At 39.3% G+C, this 27,064-nt stretch overlaps 1 protein-coding gene across 2 annotated transcripts; it reads left to right on the top strand.

The window, feature by feature from the left end:
• The first annotated feature begins 89 nt into the window (after positions 1-89).
• MYH1 (myosin heavy chain 1) lies at positions 90-26,017 on the top strand. Of its 2 annotated transcripts, XM_039476797.2 has the most exons (40): positions 90-127; positions 387-417; positions 1,938-2,181; positions 2,277-2,420; positions 2,535-2,691; positions 3,772-3,799; positions 4,539-4,653; positions 4,752-4,844; positions 4,976-5,039; positions 5,701-5,799; positions 5,883-5,986; positions 6,121-6,259; positions 6,473-6,591; positions 6,677-6,826; positions 8,936-9,106; positions 9,955-10,264; positions 10,671-10,744; positions 11,961-12,048; positions 12,131-12,248; positions 12,557-12,680; positions 12,769-12,905; positions 13,003-13,258; positions 14,854-15,096; positions 15,188-15,364; positions 16,168-16,313; positions 16,394-16,484; positions 16,579-16,968; positions 17,327-17,453; positions 19,041-19,159; positions 19,318-19,514; positions 20,204-20,387; positions 20,669-20,834; positions 20,927-21,051; positions 21,697-22,005; positions 22,093-22,296; positions 22,926-23,051; positions 23,142-23,312; positions 23,571-23,675; positions 23,794-23,889; positions 25,756-26,017. In XM_039476797.2, exons 3-40 carry the CDS (start codon positions 1,978-1,980, stop codon positions 25,906-25,908), a joined length of 5,823 nt encoding a protein of 1,940 aa, XP_039332731.1. In that variant the 5' UTR covers positions 90-127; positions 387-417; positions 1,938-1,977; the 3' UTR covers positions 25,909-26,017. The 2 variants fall into 2 exon arrangements, with proteins under 2 accessions (XP_039332731.1, XP_039332732.1); XM_039476798.2 differs by lacking the exon at positions 90-127 and having other exon boundaries at positions 381-417; positions 1,942-2,181.
• Positions 26,018-27,064: the final 1,047 nt, after the last annotated feature.

The raw sequence follows: 27,064 nt of genomic DNA, 5'->3' as shown, positions 1-27,064 counted from the left end.
TCAATGCCAAAAGCATGTTTTGCCAAATGTTTTAAGAAAGAGGAGGAGGTTACGTGTTTTCCATATTTGATCCTATAAAAGTACCCTTGGAATGAGTATGACTTGTCTCTCCTCATAAAGCTTCAAGGTAAGTGTGTGTGAGGACAGGGCTCTGTCTGGGGAACCGTAAGGGATGTCTGGCTGCCCACATGCATGCCACACATCCTGGCTCCCACTGTCCCTGGCAGCCCTGCCAGTGAAGCACCAGCTTACTCTGTAGCAATTTTAATTAGATGTTGTAGTCTTCCCAGTCATTTCCTGGTTCTCAGTTAAGAATTATTCTACAATTGGTAACTGTTATCATTTAATCAGAAGACATTTGCTCTTTTTTTTTTTTTTTTTTACAGTTCTGACCCACTTTAAGGTTGCATCTCTAAGGTAAGATTCTGTCTTTTTTCTCATTCCTCACAGAGTGCAAGGAATCTTCTGCAGTGGCTTGGACAGTGGGGCTGGGGGGTGAGGGGAACGATAAAACATCATTTCCATTTCATGGTCAATTGTGCTTCTTAGAAAACAGAGAGTGACTTTAGAAACTGGTTCTCATTAACTCATATCCTTTGCAATATATGAAAATGCTTTCTCAGAGTCTTTGGGAATTTTATTCACAATTTTGTCTATTTCCAGCATTGTAGTTTATCTTTTAAATGACTGCATTACAACATGCAATGCAACATTTCAAAGTGTTACTCAATTATAAAGAAAATTTAAATTTTCTATACTATGCCTTTTCCTCAGCACTATGAATATAAAAACTATGAGAGATGATGTCTAAATGGATAAACAGAATGGTCTGAATCTTTGCCTTAGAAAAGTTGCTTAAATTTGCATGTTGTTTCACAATCTGTAAAATAAAAATTAAGGAATATATATATATATATATATATATATATACACACACACACACAAAATATGAAACATGATTGTATTTTCAGCAAGATGAAGCATTTTAATTATGTTATGAGTCAATATAGTTTCAATGAGAAAAATGTGAAAAAAAATATATCCAAATAAGCTTTCCTGGAAAAGGTATCTTTATTATTACAAAGGAGAATATACATGAAAAGTATTGACAGCATTTGTGAATGCTAGTTAATGTGGCAAGGGGTAGATCCTGAAAACAACAAGTTTTGTGAAATTATCAAAATATTAATAATAAAGCAAGAAAACATAGGTAATGTTTTATAATAAGTATTTGAGAAATGCTAAAGACCAGTGAAGAAGCTGAGTTTGTCAAAATTATGCAGAGACAACAGAAATTGATGCATAATAGAATATTTCTTAACAATGCAAAACAAAGATCCATGCATTTCTGCTTTCCTTTATATTAGTCTTTGTAACTCCCAAGTTTATAATGAAAATATTTCCATCATGCACAGAATAGTTCCTAAAATTATAGCAACATATTCCTATTGTTCTTTTAATTCACCAAGCCAGCTTTGAGTCCTTCTCTGTGTCCAGCATGTGTTCTAAGAGGTGTGAAGGATACCATAAAAAGAAGAGTGCTCCCTGCCTGCAAGGTGCTTATAATCCAATTGGAAAGATAAAACTAAGTGAAAGAACTAGAGATTAACCTGCCACCATCATAGCTTTATGTTCTCTATAAGCCAATGATAGGCAGCTTATAAAGATTAATATACATATGAAACAGAGAAAGCAGCTAAGAGGCTGCAGTAGGTGAGCCAGAAACAAGTCTCTTTCCAAATGCGTGATTAAGTATCTGCCAACACTGGCACAGAACAAAGAGACTGGCATTTTATCCTCAACCAAGCCAGGGAGGTGGTCATACCCAATGCAATGCTAAGCACTCAACTGGTCAGTAAATTTTTTTTTAAAGTTTAAAATGTAAACCTAATGATCCAGTTTCTGAAATTCTATAATTTCTTTTCTTCCTCTGCCAGACAGGGTCCTTAACTGGGCTGCCATCAATAACCTGCAGCCATGAGTTCCGACTCTGAGATGGCCATTTTTGGGGAGGCTGCTCCTTTCCTCCGAAAGTCTGAAAAGGAGCGAATTGAAGCTCAGAACAAGCCTTTTGATGCCAAGACATCAGTCTTTGTGGCGGACCCGAAGGAGTCCTTTGTGAAAGCAACAGTGCAGAGCAGGGAAGGGGGGAAGGTGACAGCCAAGACCGAAGGTGGAACTGTGAGTAGAACATCTGGAGCTGATCAGACTCTGCCTCATTTTGGGTTAGGTTAGCAGACACTAATTTTTTGATCTGGCCTCTCTTGTTTGTACAGACCGTAACGGTGAAAGATGACCAAGTCTATCCTATGAACCCTCCCAAATATGACAAGATTGAGGACATGGCCATGATGACTCACCTACATGAGCCTGCTGTGCTGTACAACCTCAAAGAGCGCTACGCAGCCTGGATGATCTATGTGAGTCTGTCTCACGGTCTTCTACTCATGAGAGTAGCTAATAGTTTTGGAAAAGTGGTAGACGATTAAGGTCCCCATCAAATAATTCTGTTCCCCTTTGTTTCTTGGATGCAGACCTACTCAGGCCTGTTCTGTGTCACTGTCAACCCCTACAAGTGGCTGCCGGTGTATAACGCAGAGGTGGTGGCTGCCTACCGGGGCAAAAAGCGCCAGGAGGCCCCGCCCCACATCTTCTCCATCTCTGACAACGCCTATCAGTTCATGCTGACTGGTGAGTGGCTCAGGGGGTTTTCATGTGCATTATTTTACCACTCATAATCATAAAATGTTAGAACTAAAAAAGACATTTAGAAAAAAATCCAATCCACTCCCCTGGTTGTTCAGCAGAGGTGACTAAAGCACAGAGAAATATATATTGTCAAAGCTGGTATTGAAACTCAGCTCTCCTGATTGCACCTCCCTGTCTCTATTAGACCACGCTGTTGCTCCATCCCATTAAATTTGTTCATGGTCTCCTTGCTTGGAAACACACAATTCATTTCATGTATTTAAGTAATAAGAGCCAAGATTCAGTAACAACTGAATCATATATTATCTGCTTAGAAGTGAAAAATAGGAGTTCAATCCTTTCAGTGCCTGGGTTTCTTGTTAATTATGAATTAGATACTTTTACAAGTACTGTCATCTCTTTAAAGTCGTCAGAGTACATCTCAGAGATGATATCCTCTGTTTGAATGAAGATGGTGTTTTGGGGCTACACACATATAAACAAAAGTTGTTTTCCCTCTTAGAGAGATTTTATTTTGATTGTGGCATCCTGTCTTACCCTTAATCTTTCTTTAACACAGTGGTACACTTTTGGGAAGGCTGATTAAAGTTGGGGCCACAAGACATTAAATTTTTTTCTCTTTGTGAGGTCAATTGACACATTTAGAAATGAAATCTCAATCATGGCTTGATTAACACTATTTCAATCTATTAAATGACAGTCTAAGCCTTTAGCATATTATGCATTTTTCAGCTATATGAATTAATCAGCAGACAGCATACCACTGAAATCTACAGATGACAACTAGGGAATGTATCTAGCTCTGGGGAATACTGCTCTTTATGTTAAACCAATAGCAGGACACACTTACTTTCTGTATTAACTTAAGGAATTTAAGATATGACATCTTATATGTCTCTTTCCCAATTTAAGAGGCTTACGTATAATAACATAACCTTACCACAATATATAGAAAAACACCATTGAATACATGACACTTATACTCAAATGCCCTGTTTCCCTATAGAAAGTTTAGTTTGTGAAACCCATACATATGCTAATTGTCTACTGTTTTTCTTCTAGATCGGGAGAATCAGTCTATCCTGATCACGTATGTATCATATTCTGAGATCTACTGGCAGTTTATTCTTACTGGAAAAATGACAAACCAAAAGAAGAAATGAGTTAATGCTCCCTACTAAATGAACAACCTGAAACTAGCATTGGTTTAGCATTATTATAAGGTTTAGTTTGCATTAGAATGTAAAATAATAATGTTCCAAATCACCTCATTTGCCAGTTCAGTCTCAAAAGTTCCACAGAACTTTTCGGTGAGTAGAAAGTATAAAATGAGCTTGGCTGGAATGCAGTACAGTGCAGTGAGCAGCATTCAGCCTTCTAAAGGAACAGCAGTTTGGAAATATTACTAGTGGCTCATTTTTAACGTCCACTTAGAGAATGTCTATTTCTTCAAAGACCAAACTTGAGCCATGTTTGTAGTCGAAGGAAATAGAAGAACATATGCATGTTTCGTAGAGTTTTCTACTAACTGTTCCATTCACTACAGAGGTGTTAAGTAGTTGCTTTTTAGACTCCACAAACCCAGGCCTCAGCACCCAGAAAAAAAGCTGACACATCATAAACACTCAAGAAATATGTGTTAAATTAATAATGACTGAATTTTTTCTACTTCTTTTCAGTGCAAAGCAATATAAATAAAATGAGCTATATGTAGGCTGAAAAGAAAGATGTAAACGGCTCTCTGATAGAGATATAAAAACAAAGGCATGAGGTAGTTGTAGTTTCATTTGCCACAGGGCTTAATTTCTCACATGTCTGGTCTTTGACAGTGGAGAATCTGGTGCAGGGAAGACTGTGAACACCAAGCGTGTCATCCAGTACTTTGCAACAATTGCAGTTACTGGGGAGAAGAAGAAGGAAGAAACTACTTCTGGCAAAATGCAGGTGAGTCTGATTGTCACAGTCAGAATGTAGGCTCTGTCAGGACTCTCAGGTAGGAAATTCCCAAGCCCCAGATGCAAGGACTGCTCTTGCCTTTGCAGGGGACTCTGGAAGATCAAATCATCAGTGCCAACCCCCTACTGGAGGCCTTTGGCAATGCCAAGACCGTGAGGAATGACAACTCCTCTCGCTTTGTAAGTGTCCTGGTTGCCAAAGGGTCTTCTCTGGCCTTAGATGCCAGAGAAAGCATGTCAGAATTATTTCAATGGCATCCCTACTACATGCTTCAAGCTTTGGCTATAACATCATCTTTTTTACTTACAAGGGTAAATTCATCAGGATCCACTTCGGTGCCACAGGGAAACTGGCTTCTGCCGATATTGAAACATGTGAGTAACAGGACCTCCTAAATAGAATCCAAGAATGATAAATGATGGTTTGGAGGAACACTCTGCAGCTCCTGCTGAACATGGAGCTTGTAAAGCACCAGTCTGCTGCCAAACATGCTTGTGGTTAATGTCAGTCTTATCCACAGCCCACAGTGTGCTTTACCCTCTCCAGTCATGAGCTAATGCTTCTGTGGGAACTGCCAGAAACTGCTGGGTATGTCCAAAGTATTCCAGCCTCAGAATGATTTCAAATTTTTCTAAGAAAAAAATAACACTAGGAGTAAACAAGTTGTCCGGGGGTTGCGGATATGTGATTTCTTCCTAGTCAGAGCTTTAATACAGTTGCTCTTAATAGTCACCCTATTATATAGTGACAGGACCCTGCAGAGGGAGTCTCAGGACTCAATTATATTCCTTATGTCAAGGATCTTCTGTATGAGAAATGAATGTGTCTTGAGCCAAGCATATTTCACATTTTTTCCCAGGAGGTAGGAGGAACTGCAATAGTGTTTGTAGAGATATAATGTGTGGTACCTCACAGGAACATTCAGCTGAAATCTCAAGAGGCTAATGAGATTTAGTTAATGATCCCAAGTCCCAAAATCACTCCAGGACACTTTGTAATTTTTCCCCGTAATCTGATGTCTACTATCTGTTGCAGATCTTCTGGAGAAGTCTAGAGTTACTTTCCAGCTAAAGGCTGAAAGAAGCTACCATATCTTTTATCAGATCATGTCTAACAAGAAGCCAGATCTAATTGGTAAGAAATAAATTAATTGGCTAAAAGTTGGTCACTTTACTATCCTCCAATGTAAAACATATGCCCTGAATTCTGTGACCCAGAAATGCTCCTGATCACCACCAACCCATACGACTATGCCTACGTCAGTCAGGGGGAGATCACAGTGCCCAGCATTGATGACCAAGAAGAGCTGATGGCTACAGATGTAAGTTATACAGGAATTTTAATTTAAAATCCATTATGCATGAGAAAGGCAATAACAGCCAGCTATACGTGTGTAAAGGATACAGCATAAATTCTTTTGTGCCCTAATCTTTGTCTTTTCATCTCTCCTGGTAGAGTGCCATTGACATCCTGGGCTTCAGTTCAGATGAAAGAGTGTCCATCTATAAGCTCACAGGGGCTGTGATGCATTATGGGAACATGAAATTCAAGCAAAAGCAGCGTGAGGAGCAAGCTGAGCCAGATGGCACTGAAGGTACCAAATGAATCTCCATCTGGGTTTAATGAGAGAATACAGGCAAAAACAACCATTTCAAAACTCAAGTCTCCTTTATAGCTGAGCTCCTGATGGACAAACTCAAATGTACCCACACACAGACTTTCTACAAAGCAATTCATTCAACACTCTGCCCCTGTGAACTGTGGGTCCCAGAGTAGGTAAAATTGAGTATCTGAATTGTTTTTGCAGTTGCTGACAAGGCGGCCTATCTCCAAAGTCTGAACTCTGCAGATCTGCTCAAAGCCCTCTGTTACCCCAGAGTCAAGGTCGGCAATGAATATGTCACCAAAGGCCAGACTGTGCAGCAGGTAAGTGCATGACCTCAATGAATCATACACATCGAAGGCCTTCATGACATGTCTTCAATAACAACAACAAACTTTATCTTTGAAGGTGTACAATGCTGTAGGTGCTCTGGCCAAAGCCGTCTATGATAAGATGTTCCTGTGGATGGTCACCCGCATCAACCAGCAGCTGGACACCAAGCAGCCCAGGCAGTACTTCATCGGGGTCTTGGACATTGCTGGCTTTGAGATCTTTGATGTGAGTTAGCAGAAAAATAGTACCAAGAAAAGTTTCCAAGAAGCAGTCTTGTTGCTGCAGTCATACAGCATGACTGTAGGCACTGATGGAAAGGGTCTATGAAAAATAGCTGCAGTATAAACTTAACTGACACATGAAAGAGCACCAAAAGACCATAAAAGGAAATGAACTTTGGAATGAGACAGGTCTGGATTCAAACTCCTGCTCTGCCCTAATGAGGCTAGCTGTGTAATAATGGGAATGGTACCTCACTGATCAATGGGCAAATTCAACTAGGCCCTGTAGGTAAATCACATAGCATTCCGAATCACAGACTCACTTCTGAGATCTTTCTGTTGGTTCAAGATTTCTGAATTTTCAGCCCTTAACACAGTCCCCAGTACTCAGTAAATGATAAGACAGTGAGGGCAACAATAAGATCAAAGATGGCGGTGGCGAAGACAATGACAAATGAAAAGAGACCTTAAGATTCTTGTTTGCCTAATTAAGAGAAATGAAATGTGTTTAATTATTAGGATAACCTCTACAATATTTGGTAATTGCGCATAGAAATGGCATTGTAAATAAACTCAGATTTGTCTGCCTAAGAAAGAATACCTGCTACACAGCTTAGGAAATAAGGCTACTGAAATCCTCTACCTGACAGCAGTATCATGGATGTGTCTCATCTAGAGGTCGAACTTCTAAAGTTTTATCTACGCATGAACTGGAAACTGGATGAAATTTTTGAAACAGAGGCACTTCCAGACATTTCCAGGTCAACATGGGAAGAAAGGAATAAGCTGTATCAAGTAGGAACAGAAAAAGCAATCCACACTTTTTAATAAGAAAACTAATGACAGGGTACTTGCAAGCTTTTTGAGTTTTTTTTTTTTTTTAAGCAACAGTTTCATTGAGATATAATTAATATACCATACAATTCACCTGTTTAAGGTATATAACTCGATGGTTTTTAGTATATTCACAAGTATATGCCATAATAATAGTTTAGAACATTTTCATCACCCCGACAGGAAATTCCATTTCGTCCTCATTCCGCCCTCCCCCAGGCCACAGAAACACCTGATCTACGTTCTGTCTTTGGATTTGGCTGTTCTGGACACGTCATATAATGGAATTGGATAATAGGTGGTCTTTGTGACTGGCTTCTTGCACTTAGCATATGCTTACCAGATTCATCCCCCTCATAGAACTCACCGAATAATAAAGCAGGGGAGATGTACTCAAGTTCCAGGAGCAGTTACAAACATGGGCTCTGGCATCAAAAATGTTGTGGTTTCTGCCATGACTGTTACTACCATAGTCTTGCGCAAGTTACTTAGCCTCTCTAATAGTGTTTCCTCACCCATGAAATTAGCAAATGATACCTACAAAGGCAGCTGTGAGGATTAAATGCAGTAATTTATACAAAGCACTTAGCATAGTGTCTATTGTACAGTAAATGTTTACCAAATATTAGCTGTTGAATTTTTACTATTAAGGACAACAAACAGACCATAATGGCTCAGATCTAGCAAACTTAGCTAGTTTACGACATAATCATAAATCATTAAGAAACCTCTAACCAATGAAAACAAATACTGTAAAAGCCAAACCACCTTTTTTTTTTTTTTTAACTTTCAAGCTCAGGGGTATGTGTGCAGGTTTGTTACACAGGTAAACTTGTGCCACTCAGGTATTAAGCCTAGTACCCATCAGTTATTTGTTCGGATCCCCTCCCTCCTCCCACTTTCCACCCTCCAAGAGGCCCCAGTGTGTGTTTGTTTCTACGTGTCCATGTGTTCTCATCATTTAGCTCCCACTTGTATGTGAGAACATTCAGTATTTGGTTTTCTGTTCCTGTGTTAGTTTGCTAAGAATAACGGCTTCTAGCTCCAAACAAGTTTTTTTATTACATAGGAAAGCATCATTCAGAGCGTGTTTATGAGTGCTGAAGAGATAATTTTAACAAGTATGGTAACAGCAGCAAAAACTTCATTGCATAGGTATAGGTAGGATAAAAACGATACCATCCTAGGAGGTCAATTTGGCTAACTAAAAAAACCACCCCTTTCAAAGAGAAGATTTCATCATAAATTGAATGCTAATTTGTATTTTCCACTCATTTAGTTCAACAGCCTGGAGCAGCTGTGCATCAACTTCACCAACGAGAAACTGCAACAGTTTTTCAACCACCACATGTTTGTGCTGGAGCAGGAGGAGTACAAGAAGGAAGGCATCGAGTGGGAGTTCATCGACTTTGGGATGGACCTGGCTGCCTGCATCGAGCTCATCGAGAAGGTTGGCTTGCTTTTTGCAGACCACAGATCATACTGCTATATAGTATTTAAGAGAAAATTATAAAATCTTGATGTAGGCAATGGTTAAATAAGGAGAATTCCTTATTTTACTTGTTTTTCACAAGTAGAAGACGTGAAAAACATGAGGAGAATTCCTAATTTTGCCAACTCTGAGGTAGATATTCTGGTAAAAGGAGATGAAATTTTTCTATAGAGTCCAGAACTCAACACTTACCACAGTTTGCAATACAAAGTCTTACATTTAAAGTCATTTTTCCTTACAAAAAGTGCACTGACTAGAATATTTTTTACTTATTATTTCTTGGTCATCCTAAAGTCATTATTACTACATTAGAAGTATGAATTTCTACTACTGTACTTCAAAGCAGAAGTTTTTAAAATCCAATGTGCAAAAGACTCACCAAGAATGCCTGGTACAATTGCAGGTTTCCCTCGTCTTACCCCTAGAAATACTTTCTGGTAAGTGTAGGATGAAACATCGGAATCCTCATTTTGAACAAGTGATTCTGATGCAGCTAATTTGAAACTCAAACTAGGAGAAATATTGCTCTAAGGTCTTTGGGGTAAAGACACAAACTCCACAGGTACATAGCCCTCATCTGTCTTACTCTTTCATGTCCCAGAGCTTGAAACAGCACGTGACTCCTGATCAGCACCCAATAAATATTTGCTAAGTTAATGACTTCTGACAAAGGAATAAGTTTTCATTACCTCTGTAGAATTAAAGGGTGAATTTACTCAGATAGGATCATTATTAATGTCACGTTATTTCTATAAGCTGACAGAATTCAAGTGGCATTTTTTTTTTTTTTTTTTTCATTCTTCCAGCCCATGGGCATCTTCTCCATCCTGGAAGAGGAGTGCATGTTCCCCAAGGCAACAGACACCTCCTTCAAGAACAAGCTGTATGAACAACATCTTGGAAAGTCCAACAACTTCCAGAAGCCCAAGCCTGCCAAAGGCAAGGTTGAGGCCCACTTCTCGCTGGTGCACTACGCCGGCACTGTGGACTACAACATTGCCGGCTGGCTTGACAAGAACAAGGACCCCCTGAACGAGACTGTGGTTGGGCTGTACCAGAAGTCTGCAATGAAGACTCTGGCTTACCTCTTTTCTGGGGCAGCAGCAGCAGAAGCTGGTAATTTTCAGTAAACTTAATCTTTTACCTAAGGTATAAAACGTAACCAGAGGTCGGGCGTAGTGGCTCATGCCTATAATCCCAGCATTTTGGGAGACCGAGGCAGGTGGATCACCTGAGGTCAGGAGTTCAAGACCAGCCTGGTCAACATGGTGAAACCTCGTCTGTACTAAAAATACAAAAACTAGCTGGGTGTGGTGGCGGGCGCCTACAATCCCAAATACTTGGAAGGCTGAGGGAGGAGAATCGCTTGAACCTGGAAGGTGGAGGCTGTAGTGAGCCTAGATCATGCCACTGCACTCCAGCCTAGGCAATCAAGACTGAAACTCTGTCTCAAAAACAAACGAACCAACAAAACCATAACCAGAGAAAGCCTGTTCTATGACTGCTTTCTTTTTCCCCTCAGAGGCTGGCGGCGGTGGAAAGAAAGGTGGTAAGAAGAAGGGTTCTTCTTTCCAGACCGTGTCTGCTCTCTTCAGGGTACAAACTTCATTTTCTTTGTCTAATTAGATTTAGGATATTAAATGTACTTTACTGTGTGGGTGAAAAAATCTTCCAAGGATTTTAGAACTGGATGTGATTCAAAGAGATAGTTCAGCTGGTAGCGGTAAAACTGAGTTTTAGGGAGCTTGAAGATAGTATGGAAGAGATACCTCACTATTCAGAAGACACAGGAGTCAGGCAAGATGAAAGTGATTTGCAGAAGTCAGTTTCAAATGGTGAAATTCAATCTGGGGCCTGAGAATGAGGTCATTTAACACTTAAAAGACTCTACTGGGATAGGATTAAGTATACTAAGACTTGCCTGAGGCTTTGGGAGCCTCCAGGTGATTTAGGTACTTAAGGCTATACTGGTATAGAACCAAAATGGGTATATTTTGAAAGTTGAAGATAGAACAGTGGTGGCAATTGGAGCCTGAGTCAAAAGAAGGAAATAAGAAACTAGATGTGATAATAAATAGCACTTAAAAAAAAATTCACGGCTGAGCATAGTGGCTCATACCTGTAATCCCAGCACTTTGGAAGGCTGAGGTCGGCAGATCACTTGAGGCCAGGAGTTCGAGACTAGCCTGGCCAACATAGTGAAATTCCGTCTCTACCAAAAATACAACACTTAGCCGGGTATGGTGGTTTGTGCCTGTAATCCCAGCTACTTGGGAGGCTGAGGCAGGAGAACTGCTTGAACCTGGGAGGCAGAGGTTGCAATGAGCCAATGCACTGCTGCACTCCAGCCTGGGCAACAGAGCACGACTCTGTCTCAGGAAAAAAAAAAAAAAAAAAAAAAAAAAAAAAAAAAAAAAAGAAAGAAAGAAAGAAAGAAAATAGTGAGAGATTTAGAGGAAGGCATTGATTAGTAGTAAAATCAGACCATGTATCTAGGCAAAAAGAGAATGGGTAGAGTATTTGCATACATTTAGAATGTCATAGTGAATTTAAAACATATGCTAGGAAATTCAACAGCAGTGAACAGCCACTTCAACAGCTAGAGGAAGAAAACTGTTTCTAACGCACAAAAACAGAAAACAGGAGGACATATTGGGAATGCAGAAATTCCAGAGCCAACGCTTTGAAAATTTGTATCTGGATATTTTTCATTAGAATTAAACCAATGTCACAGATCACAATAATTATATCTATAAATACGAATGTACAAAACAGTACACTTTTTAAACTGTAAACTCACATGGTTCCACAGGAGAATCTGAATAAGCTGATGACCAACTTGAGGAGCACTCACCCTCACTTTGTGCGGTGCATCATCCCCAATGAAACTAAAACTCCTGGTAAGACATTTCTGATATCCAGACAAGCTCCAGTGCGTCTGTGATAGACCATGAGGTATGCCATGTGGATTCATTCTTTTAGGTGCCATGGAGCACGAACTTGTGCTGCACCAGCTGAGGTGTAACGGTGTGCTGGAAGGCATCCGCATCTGTAGGAAAGGATTCCCAAGCAGAATCCTTTACGCAGACTTCAAACAGAGGTCAGACATTTTTGCTGTAAATTATTTTAAGAAGTTTTTATTACTTTTTAAACATTTTTTCAAAGAAAGAATCCTTTGTATCTTCAACTTAAATTGAAGAGAAAAGAATCTCACTTAACAAACTCCATATTGACATAAGAAAAGTCTGAATTCCTTTGTATATTCAGAGGATAAAGGGGTAGATATGATTTCTTGTTTATATCAGATTACCTAGTAGCTATGTTGTTTCTATAGCCAGGCAGGAAGATTTGTTTGTGACACAGCCATATTATTATTATTATTATTATTTTTTGGTCTGGCTTAAACAGATACAAGGTATTAAATGCAAGTGCTATCCCTGAAGGACAATTCATTGACAGCAAGAAGGCTTCTGAGAAGCTCCTTGGGTCCATCGACGTTGACCACACCCAGTATAAATTTGGGCACACCAAGGTAATATTCTGTAAATCCTATCTGATGCTGTTCCTGTCCCTTTGAACTTTATGTAAATTTTCTGATCTGAAATTCTTCCTACACGTAGGTCTTTTTCAAAGCTGGCCTTCTGGGGCTCCTAGAGGAGATGCGAGATGAAAAGCTGGCCCAGCTGATTACTCGAACCCAGGCCAGGTGCAGAGGGTTCTTGGCAAGGGTGGAGTACCAGAAGATGGTGGAAAGAAGGTATTAATAAGAATTCTTTACTTAACCTCATCATCCCAGGCCTTTTTATTCTGCTTCTTGTTATAATCTGACTTGGACATTTCTGTTCCTATCACAGAGAGTCCATCTTCTGCATCCAGTACAATGTCCGTGCCTTCATGAATGTGAAGCACTGGCCCTGGATGAAGCTGTATTTCAAGATCAAGCCCCTCCTTAAGAGTGCAGAGACAGAGAAGGAAATGGCCAACATGAAGGAAGAATTTGAGAAAACCAAAGAAAGCCTTGCAAAGGCTGAGGCCAAGAGAAAAGAGCTGGAAGAAAAAATGGTTGCTCTGATGCAAGAAAAAAATGACCTGCAACTCCAGGTTCAAGCTGTGAGTATCCAGAAGTCATTTCTTGCAATCAGATGCTAAAACTTCAGCTCAGTGGTCACTAAGGAAAGGTCTAGATTCCAAATAAATAAGGGTCATGTTATGAATCTTTCATAATTCACAATTCCTTAGAATGTTCTATAAAATTTCACATACAATATTATTAAAAATCACAGTGGTAGGATTCTTTGCCTTCAGGAAGGGACAAATAAAAGTATTTTTCCTTCTCCTCTGCTGTTTTCCATAACAGAATGTGAACAGGAAATAAAGTGAGCTTTGCTTCCTAGAGTCTCCCTACTGAAAAATGCAACTAAGAGCTGTGAAAAAGAAAAATATTGTCAGTGAAGAGGAAGGAGACTGTAATGAAACTGCATTAACTTGAAATCAATATTCTGAATTTTGTATCTACAATCCCCTAACAACTTTCTGCTCAACTTTATTTTTAGAAACTTTTTAGTACCTGAAAGAGTAGGATTATGGCAAGAATAACGGCAATGCTTTCTGGACAAGATAATGGCAATGACTTCTATAAATAATGTCTGTTTTTAATGCAAAGCATGAGAGATAGGGTTGATACTCTCATTCTGATGTCCCAGTAACTATCCAGAGGCTTGGGGAGAAGCATTTTATCAAGAGCCACTGTCTGACCAATTTTTGTGACCTAAATAACAAGACAGTTCAACTGCTGCCACCAAAACTAACAGCAGAAACATTACAAATTACCCTCCCACGTCTCTGAATTCAAAAAGGGAACTGACTGGTCCATTAGGCCTACAGGTATGGGACACAGATTTAGAAAATCTGAAGAATGATTAATTGCAAATACCTAGGCTGGCACTGTGACTTTCTTGTACTTTGTATAGATGCGGGTTTTCCACATTGAGGAGTGGTTCATCATGCCTTCAAGAAATAGGAGAGAATCTCTCCAAGAATACTTCTCTCCTTTGAAGATAGTCTTATATAACCTCTGTTCAACAGTATTCTATCAACCATCCACTAATAAATATTGGATGAAATTCTAGACAGGGATATAAGTTTGGACAAGAGACACAGTCCTTCCCTCACAGAGTTTATTCCAACTCCTATTTTTTCTCATGAGAAATATGCTTGCCACTTCTCTAAGCATCACCTTTAACATGTTCCATTCCCTTTGGTTCTTCCAGGTGTTCCCTTTAGTTCCAAGCTACTTTGTACTTGACGACATTTCTTCCTTTTAAGGCACTTTTCTGATAGTGCCCCTCTCCCCTAGCAACCTGCTAGAAACCCAAACATTTTGTCTTTGGTTTTTCATATACTGAATGCTCCTGAAAATAAATATTAAATAAAGAAAATTGGCTGATCTGAAATGATATACCAACATATTATATATGTTACAGCAAATACAATTATATCATCATTTTACCAGGAACCATGACTTAAATTCCTTTTTTCTAGCACCTGACTCATAAGTGCCAGTAAATATTTACTGAATGGTAGAAAGCTAATAAAAATTAACCTGAAGCCTTAAAACATAATTTGCTGTTTGGTTTCAAAATATTAATAAAATCTGAAAATGTCTAGGAAATTAAAATTTAAAAGTATCTATTGTCTCTTCTCAGGAAGCAGATAGCTTGGCTGATGCAGAGGAAAGGTGTGACCAGCTGATCAAAACCAAAATCCAGCTGGAGGCCAAAATCAAAGAGGTGACTGAGAGAGCTGAGGATGAGGAAGAGATCAATGCTGAGCTGACAGCCAAGAAGAGGAAACTGGAGGATGAATGTTCAGAGCTCAAGAAAGACATTGATGACCTTGAGCTGACACTGGCCAAGGTTGAGAAGGAGAAACATGCCACAGAGAACAAGGTATCAATCACATTCTATAATCCTATATTGATGTTCTGCCACCCAGCTAAGCTGCTTTATAGCAACTAAGCTGCTTTCTTCACCTTTATAGGTAAAAAACCTCACAGAAGAGATGGCAGGCCTGGATGAAACCATCGCTAAGCTGACCAAGGAGAAGAAGGCTCTCCAGGAGGCTCACCAGCAGACCCTGGATGACCTGCAGGCTGAGGAGGACAAAGTCAACACCCTGACCAAAGCTAAAATCAAGCTGGAACAACAAGTGGATGATGTAAGCCTAACACTGTATAAAAATAATTTATTTTGTAACAAATTAAGTAAGCATGAGTTTGTGTTGTTATGATGTAATGAGTACTTGTCAAGTGCCTCCTATAAGTAAGGAATATGGAACATCATCCTTGTTACAAGGACTGAGATGTACACACAAGTAATTTTTTAAAAATCAATAAAGAAAGTTAACTTTGAATAACAGATATGGGTAAAAAGAATTGAAAAAAAGGAAAGTTACCGTGTTCACAAAAAAGCTATCAAGAAACACCGGTCTTCGGCTGGGCTTGAGAGGCAAGTGGCTATGTGCAGTTACAGAAGAGGTAGAGTGTTCTAAGCAGACAGCGTAGAAACAGCAGAGAAGTCATAATGATCGATAAGGTTTCTCTCACAGAAAAAAAAGGACACTCAGAATTAGAAACGTGGAAGATAAATTTGGCTTTAAACATGATCTGATATCTAATAGGAAATTCACTGAAAATGTCTGAGTAAGGGAGGCATTAACAAAGGTGATGGTTTGGAAGTCTTAGCCTGGTGTCCATCCCAGCTGGAAAAGTATTGGATTCCAGTGGGGCTCTGCAGAAGGCATGATGTCTCACTAGTAACTTACAGCAACAATGTGACAAAGAGGCACATTTTACCTTTTAAAGGATGACTATTTCCACTAGGTAAGTACCGAAAAGAATAGAATCAATGAGATAAATCTGCCTAATTCTTAGAAAAATAGTTTGCTGATTAGATATAGTGTTTAAAAACAATGTAGTGGTCCCATTCTAAGAACTATATTCATGGATTATTAACTTACAGCTTGAAGGATCTTTGGAACAAGAAAAGAAAATCCGAATGGATTTAGAAAGAGCAAAGAGAAAACTAGAGGGAGACCTAAAATTGGCTCAAGAATCCACAATGGATATAGAAAATGACAAACAACAACTGGATGAAAAGCTTAAAAAGTAAGCAGTTTTAGGACAACAATTTTCTGGGGAAATTACTCTTAATATTTCTGTGACTGACATAAAGTGCTTTCTAATAGAAAAGAGTTTGAAATGAGCAATCTGCAAAGCAAGATTGAAGATGAACAGGCACTTGGTATGCAGCTGCAAAAGAAAATTAAGGAGTTACAAGTACGTTAAATGATTTTCACCAGTCTAATTCAATATCAAAAAGTTACTCACACCAAGAAGTTGAGTTTGTATTAATATTTTTTACCATTTCCAGGCCCGTATCGAGGAGCTGGAGGAGGAAATCGAGGCAGAGCGGGCCTCCCGGGCCAAAGCAGAGAAGCAGCGCTCTGACCTCTCTCGGGAACTGGAGGAGATCAGCGAGAGGCTGGAGGAAGCCGGTGGGGCCACTTCAGCCCAGATTGAGATGAACAAGAAGCGGGAGGCTGAGTTCCAGAAAATGCGCAGGGACCTGGAGGAGGCCACCCTGCAGCATGAAGCCACGGCGGCCACGCTGAGGAAGAAGCACGCAGACAGTGTGGCCGAGCTTGGGGAGCAGATTGACAACCTGCAGCGGGTGAAGCAGAAGCTGGAGAAGGAGAAGAGTGAGATGAAGATGGAGATTGATGACCTTGCTAGTAACATGGAGACTGTCTCCAAATCCAAGGTACAATCAATGCTTCATATTGATTATTTGGCTTTTTGTTTTTCCCTTAAGCACAAATATGATTTGTATCTCAAAAATATTTCATGAACTAAATCAGGTGCCCTTTTTCTCATATCATGAACAGTACAGCTCAGTAAAGTAGTTAGATTAATAAGCAATTCAGTGGCAGTTATGTTTAGACTATGTATCTTACTAGTATTTCCATCACAATCTAAGACCTTTGCTGGTTTTGTTTGTAAAGATAGTTTTCTCAAAATAAATGAGTACAGCAGCTCCTATTATGGAATGTTTAGATTACTGAAACTTTCTTTGGTCCAACTTCTTACTAGAGATGCCTTCTACCACTTTTTGAATACAGGGAAACCTTGAAAAGATGTGTCGCACCCTAGAAGATCAACTTAGTGAACTTAAGAGCAAGGAAGAAGAGCAGCAGCGGCTGATCAATGACCTCACAGCACAGAGGGCGCGCCTGCAGACAGAATCAGGTGGGCCATTTACCAGTACTGACCTTGAATGACGAATTCACCCTGCATAGGCAATTTGCTGAAAAATTCTGCATTTAGTTACTTGAGGTCATATACTACCTCCCTGGTAGATCCCCACTAACATGAACACATTATTGACCACTGGCATGAAACTGCTTTCTTTCATAAACATAGAGAGAAAGACAGAGAAATAGAATCAGGCCTTTTTATTTTTGAACACTTTAAGGAAGATTTGGCTTTAATCAAAAATTCATCAAAAACAAAGTGTATCCTCACAGTATCTCTTTTCACTTTTCAAAATATTTTCCCAAGCTATGTGTTACTTTATTTTCCTCATTAGTCTGTGAAATATTATCCCCATTTTAAAGACAGTGGATTATGGTAGTGATCAAGTGACTTGTCCAAGAATGTTTACTCCAGTCTTTTTCCTGAAGTCTTGCCAATTACTAGTAACTAACACAGATTAAGTAGGGAAATATTCAGGACCACAACCCAGCTCAGAAGGATTCAACTAAGATTCATAGATTTTTGATTAGAGAAACTGGAAAGAAAGTCTCTGCATTTACTCCCCCTCCTACTGACTTGTCCAACTTTCTACCAGAGTTCTACCTCCCCAAGTAGAGGTAACAAGATGGAAATTGTTTTATGAATAATTTAGACTATTAAAGTAATAAGCAGGTTAAAGTGGTGGAAAATCACTCTACGTTTTTGGTATTCAAATATTGTTTTCTCTATAACAAAGTTCAAAATAAGTTTTTCATTATTGTTAAAAAGGTGGTCGGTACACTTCATGAAAAAGAAAAATTTTATTCTCAAGGAGTCAAAATGTTCCTTGTAGTTTCTGTTCCTCAGTACATGTTTATTCCTCCTAACTCAGTGGTATTAAAAAAAAGATAATTCTTATTAAATGCCAAAGAGATAAAGTTCAAGATAACTAGTTTAAAAATGGTGTTGAAAAGTTTTCCTACCTTGCTAACATAATGTAGTGTATTTTCTGCATTATGGTGCTTAAAAAATTGAGGATGTGTAAATACCATTTAGTTTGGAAAGTAATTACTTATCCAGAAACCAATTCATTCTGGAGATGGAAGGCTACTTAATCATTTCTTAATATAAAAATCCTTCCAGAATTTCTTTTGAATATCACTTCTACTTACAGAAGAAACTGCCCAAAGTCTCTTATTTTCCACAGGATAAATCCTTTGTTTCAACCAACTTTCAATGGAAGGTAAACTAGACAACACCACAGCCTTACATAAAATAAAAAGTAGTGGAATATTTTGTTGGTTTGATTTACATTTTTTTTCACATTTCTTCATCAATTTTGACTGTGATAAAATAATCTTAAATATCTCTTGAAATCTTTTGCGTTGTTCACAAGCATGCAATCTGCCTCAAATTTCTCCATGCTTCTAATTTTTACATGGATTTGCTTATCAGGGTTAAAGTGGATGTTGGTGGTTTGTTGTCACCCATGCCCTCCATCAAGGAGAGCTCCACTTCAGCTCCCTTTCCCTGCTCAAGTTTTTATTTTACAGTTTAATTTCCAAAATAAGGTTGAGTTTTCTGGACCTTGGTCTTTCACAGGTGAATATTCACGGCAGCTAGATGAAAAAGATTCATTAGTTTCACAGCTCTCAAGGGGCAAACAAGCTTTCACGCAACAGATAGAGGAACTGAAAAGGCAACTTGAAGAGGAGATAAAGGTAAACCCCGTTTGTTGTTGTCTTCTTGTTATTATTGTTCTTGTAGTTATTTGCTTTTTGCTTAATTTACAGACTTTCTTCTGGTGGCCTACAGGAGATCAGGAATCAAACATCACTTTAAATATATAAAATTAAGTCCCCAATCTCTGTGTTCTCAGGCCAAGAGTGCCCTGGCACATGCCCTGCAGTCCTCCCGCCACGACTGTGACCTGCTGCGGGAACAGTATGAGGAGGAGCAGGAAGCCAAGGCTGAACTGCAGAGAGCAATGTCCAAGGCCAACAGTGAGGTTGCCCAGTGGAGGACCAAATACGAGACGGATGCCATCCAGCGCACAGAGGAGCTGGAGGAGGCCAAGTATGTTCCAGACTTAGTTAAAATGGAACTATAAGGGCAAACAGGTTCCTTGCTATTAAAACACATGAAAAACTAGGGAAAAAACATTCTGGGACCATATGGTTGGAAGTAATGTTTGGTAAATGCCTTAGAAGAGATTCTGAGAGGAGTTCTCGATGCAAAATTTATATTGATGTGGGAAAGCTTTTTTATGATTAATGGATTAATTAAAAGCTAGCACAAATAAGGGATACAATTAGACAGACAAAATCAAGTACATTTTATTTGAATTCAATTTCTCCAACATGTGAGCCCTTAATATATTTGACAGCCTACAAGAATACAAAGATTAGTGCAGTACAGACTCTCCTTCTGGGGATTAAAATTATGTGGAGATACAGACATAAAAAATGTAATTCAAGGTAGATATTAATATTCTAAAGAAGAGGAATGAACCAGATAACTGGAAGGGTAAAATGTTAACTTATGCTTGTCATGGATGGCCGTAAAGCCAGGCTATGAAGTATGGCAATAACAAAATTGTTTTCAGTATTTGGTGGTAGGACAATGGGGATGAGTTAATATAGAACTGGACCTACAAAACAAGCTTGAAATGCAAAAACTGTGGAATTCACTCTCTTGTACCCACTTTGAAACACCTAATTCAGTTGACAGCCATTCACTTTTATTGTGCATATTTCACTTTTCAGGAAGAAGCTGGCTCAGCGTCTGCAGGATGCTGAGGAACATGTAGAAGCTGTGAATGCCAAATGTGCTTCCCTTGAGAAGACAAAGCAGAGGCTCCAGAATGAAGTTGAGGACCTTATGATTGATGTTGAGAGGACAAACGCTGCCTGTGCTGCCCTGGACAAGAAGCAAAGGAACTTTGATAAGGTATTCTCTCTGGTTTTTGCGTTAGCTTTCAACATGGAATTAACAATAGCCTGCTACCCTCAGTGTGCCCGATTCAAACCATCTGAGGGCTGCTCTCAATAGTTCTTGACCCTTCAGCAGCTCTTTGTGGAGAGAGGAAGTGCTCCTGTGGTTTCTATTCTTCTCATTCGTCATTTTTTTTCAGTCCCAGAACACTTCAACTCACAGAGTTGCCAGAATAGATGGTTTTAATCTCATCAAACTTTCTCCACTAAATTTCTTGTCCATCCCTTGACCTTCAGATCCTGGCAGAATGGAAACAGAAGTATGAAGAAACTCATGCTGAACTTGAGGCTTCTCAAAAGGAGTCCCGCTCCCTCAGCACAGAACTATTCAAGATTAAGAATGCTTATGAGGAATCCTTAGACCAACTTGAAACCTTGAAGCGAGAAAATAAGAATCTGCAACGTGAGTACATTTTACCTTTTCTTTAACATTAAAAGATTTGAAAGAATCTTTATCTCTATGAACAAATTTCCCTATTTTTCGTTCACCACCAGAGGAGATTTCTGACCTCACTGAACAGATTGCAGAAGGAGGAAAGCGTATCCATGAACTGGAAAAAATAAAGAAGCAAGTTGAACAAGAAAAGTCTGAAATTCAGGCTGCTTTAGAGGAGGCAGAGGTAAACATTTTATTGCATACTCTAAAATAATCACAAGAGGAATTAGACTGCATTAAATGCAAAAAAATGGTGAATCAAGAGAAATGAAAAATAATTTTTACTCCATGTACTAAGGATGAGGATGAAGAACTGACCATGAACCATATGTCAGGAACTGTGCTAGACACTGAAAAGACAAAGATGAGTAAGTTCAAGGTCCTGCTTTCAAGGGCATGATCTACCTAGGGAGACAGAAGCATACAAAACTCACAATAACATTCAATAATTTGTAGAAATTTCTGTACCAACAAAATAAAAATGTATGATGGCAGCACAAAAGTAGACACTGTATGCTAGAGAACAGTAAAAAATGCGAAGGCCAGGAGGCTGAGGCAGGAGAATTGCTTGAACCCAGGTGGTGGAGGTTGTGGTGAGCCAAGATCGCGCCATTGCACTCCAGCCTGGGTAACAAGAGCGAAACTCCGTCTCAAAAAAAAAAAAAAAAAAAAAAAAGCAAAGTCATGAAAATTGACACTCTTGCTTAAATCTTAGTACTGTTTAGAAATCTATTTATAAATAAGGTTTCATGAAGGATAAATAATTCTTATCTCTAGAGTACTACACACTTTCATTACCCTGCTAATGTCACCTCTTACTGTCATTAAGGCATCTCTTGAACATGAAGAGGGAAAGATCCTGCGCATCCAGCTTGAGTTGAACCAAGTCAAGTCTGAGATCGATAGGAAAATTGCTGAAAAAGATGAGGAAATTGACCAGCTGAAGAGAAACCACATTAGAGTGGTGGAGTCAATGCAGAGCACGCTGGATGCTGAGATCAGGAGCAGGAATGATGCCATCAGGCTCAAGAAGAAGATGGAGGGAGACCTCAATGAAATGGAAATCCAGCTGAACCATGCCAACCGCATGGCTGCCGAGGCCCTGAGGAACTACAGGAACACCCAAGGCATCCTCAAGGTAAATGGATCCAAGGGATGGTCCCAGGACAACTGGGGTGCCTGTGACCCTGAGAACATGGTGTCTCAATGACAATTTGTGCCACAGGATACCCAGATCCACCTGGATGATGCTCTCCGGGGCCAAGAGGACTTGAAGGAACAGCTGGCCATGGTGGAGCGCAGAGCCAACCTGCTGCAGGCTGAGATTGAGGAGCTGCGGGCCACTCTGGAACAGACAGAGAGGAGCAGGAAAATCGCAGAACAGGAGCTCCTGGATGCCAGTGAACGTGTCCAGCTCCTCCACACCCAGGTACATGTAATAACAGAATAGTAAGAAAATCAAACACCGTATATTCTCACTCATAGGTGGGTGTTGAACAATGAGAACACATGGACACAGGGAGGGGAGCACTACACACTGGGGTCTGTTGGGGGGAAATGGGGGAGGGGCGGGGGGGTGGGGAGGTGGAAAGAGATAGCATGGGGAGAAATGACAGATACAGGTGAGGGGACGGAAGGCAGCAAATCACACTGCCAAGTGTGTACCTATGCAACAATCTTGCTTGTTCATCACATGTACCCCAAAACCTAAAATGCAATTAAAAAAATAAATAAATAACAGAATAGTAAAAAAAAAGCAACTGCATGAAAATGACATTCTTGCTGAAATCTTGGTACTATTAAGAAATCTATTTATATGATTTCGTGAAGGGGAAAGTTTAAAATATTTTATTTTTTGATTATCTATATTTTTGTTTATCTGAACTATAACATTCTGAGTTAATTGTCTTTTAAACATACATCAACTCAGCTAATATGTGAAACAAAGAGGAATATTCATGAGTTTATTTAGTTAATTAGTTTATGGGTTCATTAGAACATCAGGCTTCCTAATTTTTCTCTCATATGCCTAACATTTAAATTTCATATTTTAAACAGAATACCAGTCTGATCAACACCAAGAAGAAGCTGGAGACAGACATTTCCCAAATCCAGGGAGAGATGGAGGACATTGTCCAGGAAGCCCGCAATGCAGAAGAGAAGGCCAAGAAGGCCATCACTGATGTGAGTGAAGGGCAACACAGTGATGGTCAAACTTGAATCTCAATGTGTTGTCTTAGCTGTCTTAAACCATTTTGTTCTACTGCTAATTAGGCTGCCATGATGGCTGAGGAGCTGAAAAAGGAGCAGGACACCAGCGCCCACCTGGAGCGGATGAAGAAGAACCTGGAGCAGACAGTGAAGGACCTGCAGCACCGTCTAGACGAGGCCGAGCAGCTGGCGCTGAAGGGCGGGAAGAAGCAGATCCAGAAACTGGAGGCCAGGGTGGGTCTCCTAATCAGCCTGTATTCCTATCTCATTCCAATCCAACACATGATTCTGAACACCTAGCACTGCTAGATGATACGGGGGCATACTGAAATGAGAGAGAGCTATTCCCTCATGCCCAAAAGCTCATAATAAGGAAAACCGGACTAGGGCATTTAAAACTACATATAAAGCAGACTAAAAGAAGTATGTGGGTCATGTGAAGAAGTAGAAATTCATCAAGTGAATGTCCTTAAAATGGCCATCTCCTTGTAGGTTCGTGAACTTGAAGCTGAAGTTGAAAATGAACAGAAGCGCAATGTTGAAGCTGTCAAGGGTCTACGCAAACATGAGAGAAGAGTGAAGGAACTCACTTACCAAGTAAGGAAAATGGCCTGTCTAGGTTTTCATTTTAGTCTACATGGGATTAAAAGCCATATGTATAACAAAATTTGGCATTATACTTTCAAGAAACTCACTCTTGAAAATGTTATTGTAGACTGAGGAAGACCGCAAGAATATTCTCAGGCTCCAGGACCTGGTGGACAAACTGCAAGCGAAGGTGAAAGCCTACAAGAGACAAGCTGAGGAAGCGGTGAGTTCACAACCCCTTGGGGTGACTTTTCTCAGACCAGGCCAGTTTAGTTAAAGTGACAAAAGAAGAGATGAGTAAAACAAGGAAGGATCAAAGGAAAATAAATGACTACATGGAGGTCTGAGACTAAGGTAAAACCAACCGCCTGACAAGCCAGTGGAAGATGTTCTAGAGATGGGGAAGAGCAAATGCAAAGCTTTTGAGTGGAAAAGAGTCTGGCTCAAGAAGCAGACAAATAAGGAGGAGAGCAGCACAGCTGGGGCTGGAGAGCCAGGCAGGAGGCAGCTCACAGGGTCTTCCAGGCTATGGTAAGAACTCTGGATTTTATTCTCAGTTCAGTAAGGTACTGGGAAGCCAAGAATGGTTTTAATGTGGGCCAGTCATTACATACATACATACATATATATATATATAATTTTTTTTTCTTTTTCTTCAATCCTACAACAAAAACCTGATCTATGTTTTTTAAAAAGAGTATTCTGGCTACTATGTAAAGAACAGGTTATTGGGAAACACAAGTGGGTGTACAGACACATGCTAAGAAGGTTTTTAAATTGGTTCTGTGGCTTGGATAAGAGCAGTAGTGGAGCAGAGAGAAAGAAGTGAAGAGATTCAGGACGTATTTTGGAGGTAGAAACTCAAAGACTAATAGGTTGCACTTGGGAGATAAAAGAAAGGCAATTAAGAGTGATTTACCAAGCTTATGGTTTGAATAATCAGGTGGATGATATAACACTGAAGTGGGGAACAAAGAAGGGAAGAACAGATTTGCAGGGCAAGAAAGGAATAGGAATTCTGTTTTAGATACATAATACCATATATACACAAGAGAACATGTCAAGTAAATGGTTAAATATAAGATTCTGAAACTCCGAAGTTCTCAGTTACGTTCAAATCAGTAGATTTTTAACACTCTACCTTATTTCATTTCTCTATTCCATGATGCATCTGGAATAATAATCAAATAGTATCAATTTCCTACATATAAACATGCATAGTTACATATCACTAATGAGTTCTTCTGTTCATTGACAGTTTTTATTTTGCTCCTGACATCAAAGATGAGAGAGAGAGAAAGATGGGGATGGAGAGAAATAAGGGAGGGTGAGAAAATACATACCTGTGTGCGCATGCACACACACACACACACACACACACAACTACTGTCCATACCTCAGACAAATTGCTTAATCTTTTTCCAGTTCCTACTTTTCTTATCTGTAAGAGAAAAAGCTGAGGTTTTTTTTTTTTCAAGCTATACTACTCAGCGATTCTAAGCTTTACGTCTGTTCTAAATTTGAATGCCATATTTTGGAGGTTCTTACTGAGACTTTTAAATAAGAATGACTACCAGAGACTAAACTAGAACTGACCTGCTCAAATTCTCTGCTGTATATTTAAATATAATCAGAGACAGCTCAGACTTTTTTTAGGAAACGAACTTCTCGCATAATTTCTAAGCTTAAGTGGCAATAATTTATACTCACATGGCAATAACTTATATTCAAGCCTAATAGTTTGGTTTAGCATAAATTGCATATTTGCATTCTTAAAAGGTTTGATTCCATTCTCAGGATTTTGAAAAAATATAAAAAGCTGGACATCTGGCATATTTAGTAGCAGCTCTAGGATGTTCCATCATTCTAAAAGTTCAGATACAAACGTCACTTGTCCTTCCTTGTTATCTATGAGTTTAAGAAGCTAATGCAAAAAAAAAAAATTAATTTCAAGAGCATTTCTCTAGGTTTCTTAAAAGATCTGCTAGAATGAACCATTTTTAAGTAACAAGGAAATTCAGGATCCACTGACCTAAGAATCGAAAAATTCTGAACTTTTTTTTCCTCATAAATGCATTTCCATTCACAGGAGGAACAATCCAACGTCAATCTCTCCAAATTCCGCAAGATCCAACATGAGCTGGAGGAGGCCGAGGAACGGGCTGATATTGCTGAGTCCCAGGTCAACAAGTTGCGGGTGAAGAGCCGCGAGGTTCACACAAAAATCATAAGCGAAGAGTAATTTATCCAACTGCTGAAAAGTGACCAAAGACATACACAAAATGTGAATATCTTTGTCACTCCATTTTGTACTTATGACTTTTGGAGATAAAAAATTTATCTGCCAAGAACTTGTGAGTCTCTTTTTTCCCTCTATGTCAATTTATCTTTAGAAGCACCAAGAAAAGAAAAAAAAATCTCAACATTTTGCTTACATTTTATAGAAAAGTGCTTGATCACCAATATTAAGACATGACAGAGAGCAGTTGGGCCAACCCCGATAAGTGCCACTCTATGTGTCCCTATGGGAAGTAGATGAACCTAGAGGTATACCACAGGCACACAGAACATAAAATATTTGGTAAACCTCACTTGACAAAACATCAGCTAGTTTCTGTCAATGAAATTATTGATTTTATTCATAAAATGATAGGAAATCTTTCATCCTAAGGCTGAGTAAAATCTCTTTGGAAACTTCTATATTTACAAGGATTTCTTCTAGTACATTGATAACAATAGGTCATTTCATATTTTTTACAGTCAGTTCCTTATTCTCATTACTTTATATTTAGGTTTCTGTATTGTGCCTTTCCATAGTGCTATGGCAATTATTATGATCACTATTTTAACTGGTATTACTACCACAGTAATTATTACTGTGGTAGTAATTATAACAGGTATTATTACCTGAACTGAGGGTAGCATGGGCCTTCCACCTATGTCCATTTTTCATACAACGTGAGCAAGTAAAACAGCAAGCGTCTTGTGTATTAAAGATATAACAAAGGTCTTGTGAGAATAGTACACAGTATACTTTAAAAAATGATATACACCCGCCTATGAGCTACACACTGGGGTCTGTTGGGGGGAAATGGGGGAGGGGCGGGGGGTGGGGAGGTGGGAAGAGATAGCATGGGGAGAAATGACAGATACAGGTGAGGGGACGGAAGGCAGCAAAGCACACTGCCATGTGTGTACCTATGCAACAATCTTGCATGTTCATCACATATACCCCAAAACCTAAAATGCAATAAAAAAAAAAAAAAAAAAAAAAAAAAAAAAGATATACAATTAAATGCTTCTCTAATCTTATCATCCAATAGGTTAAAATCTCCAGTCATTCATCTCTGGACCTCAGTTCCTGGGGAATATTCTCTCTGGGCCATTATGCACCTCCA

The sequence above is a fragment of the Saimiri boliviensis genome, chromosome 17, assembly GCF_048565385.1.
Source record: "Saimiri boliviensis isolate mSaiBol1 chromosome 17, mSaiBol1.pri, whole genome shotgun sequence".
In the NCBI taxonomy this organism is placed as follows: domain Eukaryota; kingdom Metazoa; phylum Chordata; class Mammalia; order Primates; family Cebidae; genus Saimiri; species Saimiri boliviensis.
The sequence above is the reverse complement of the archived record's forward strand: the minus strand, read 5'-3'. Positions and strand labels throughout refer to the sequence as shown.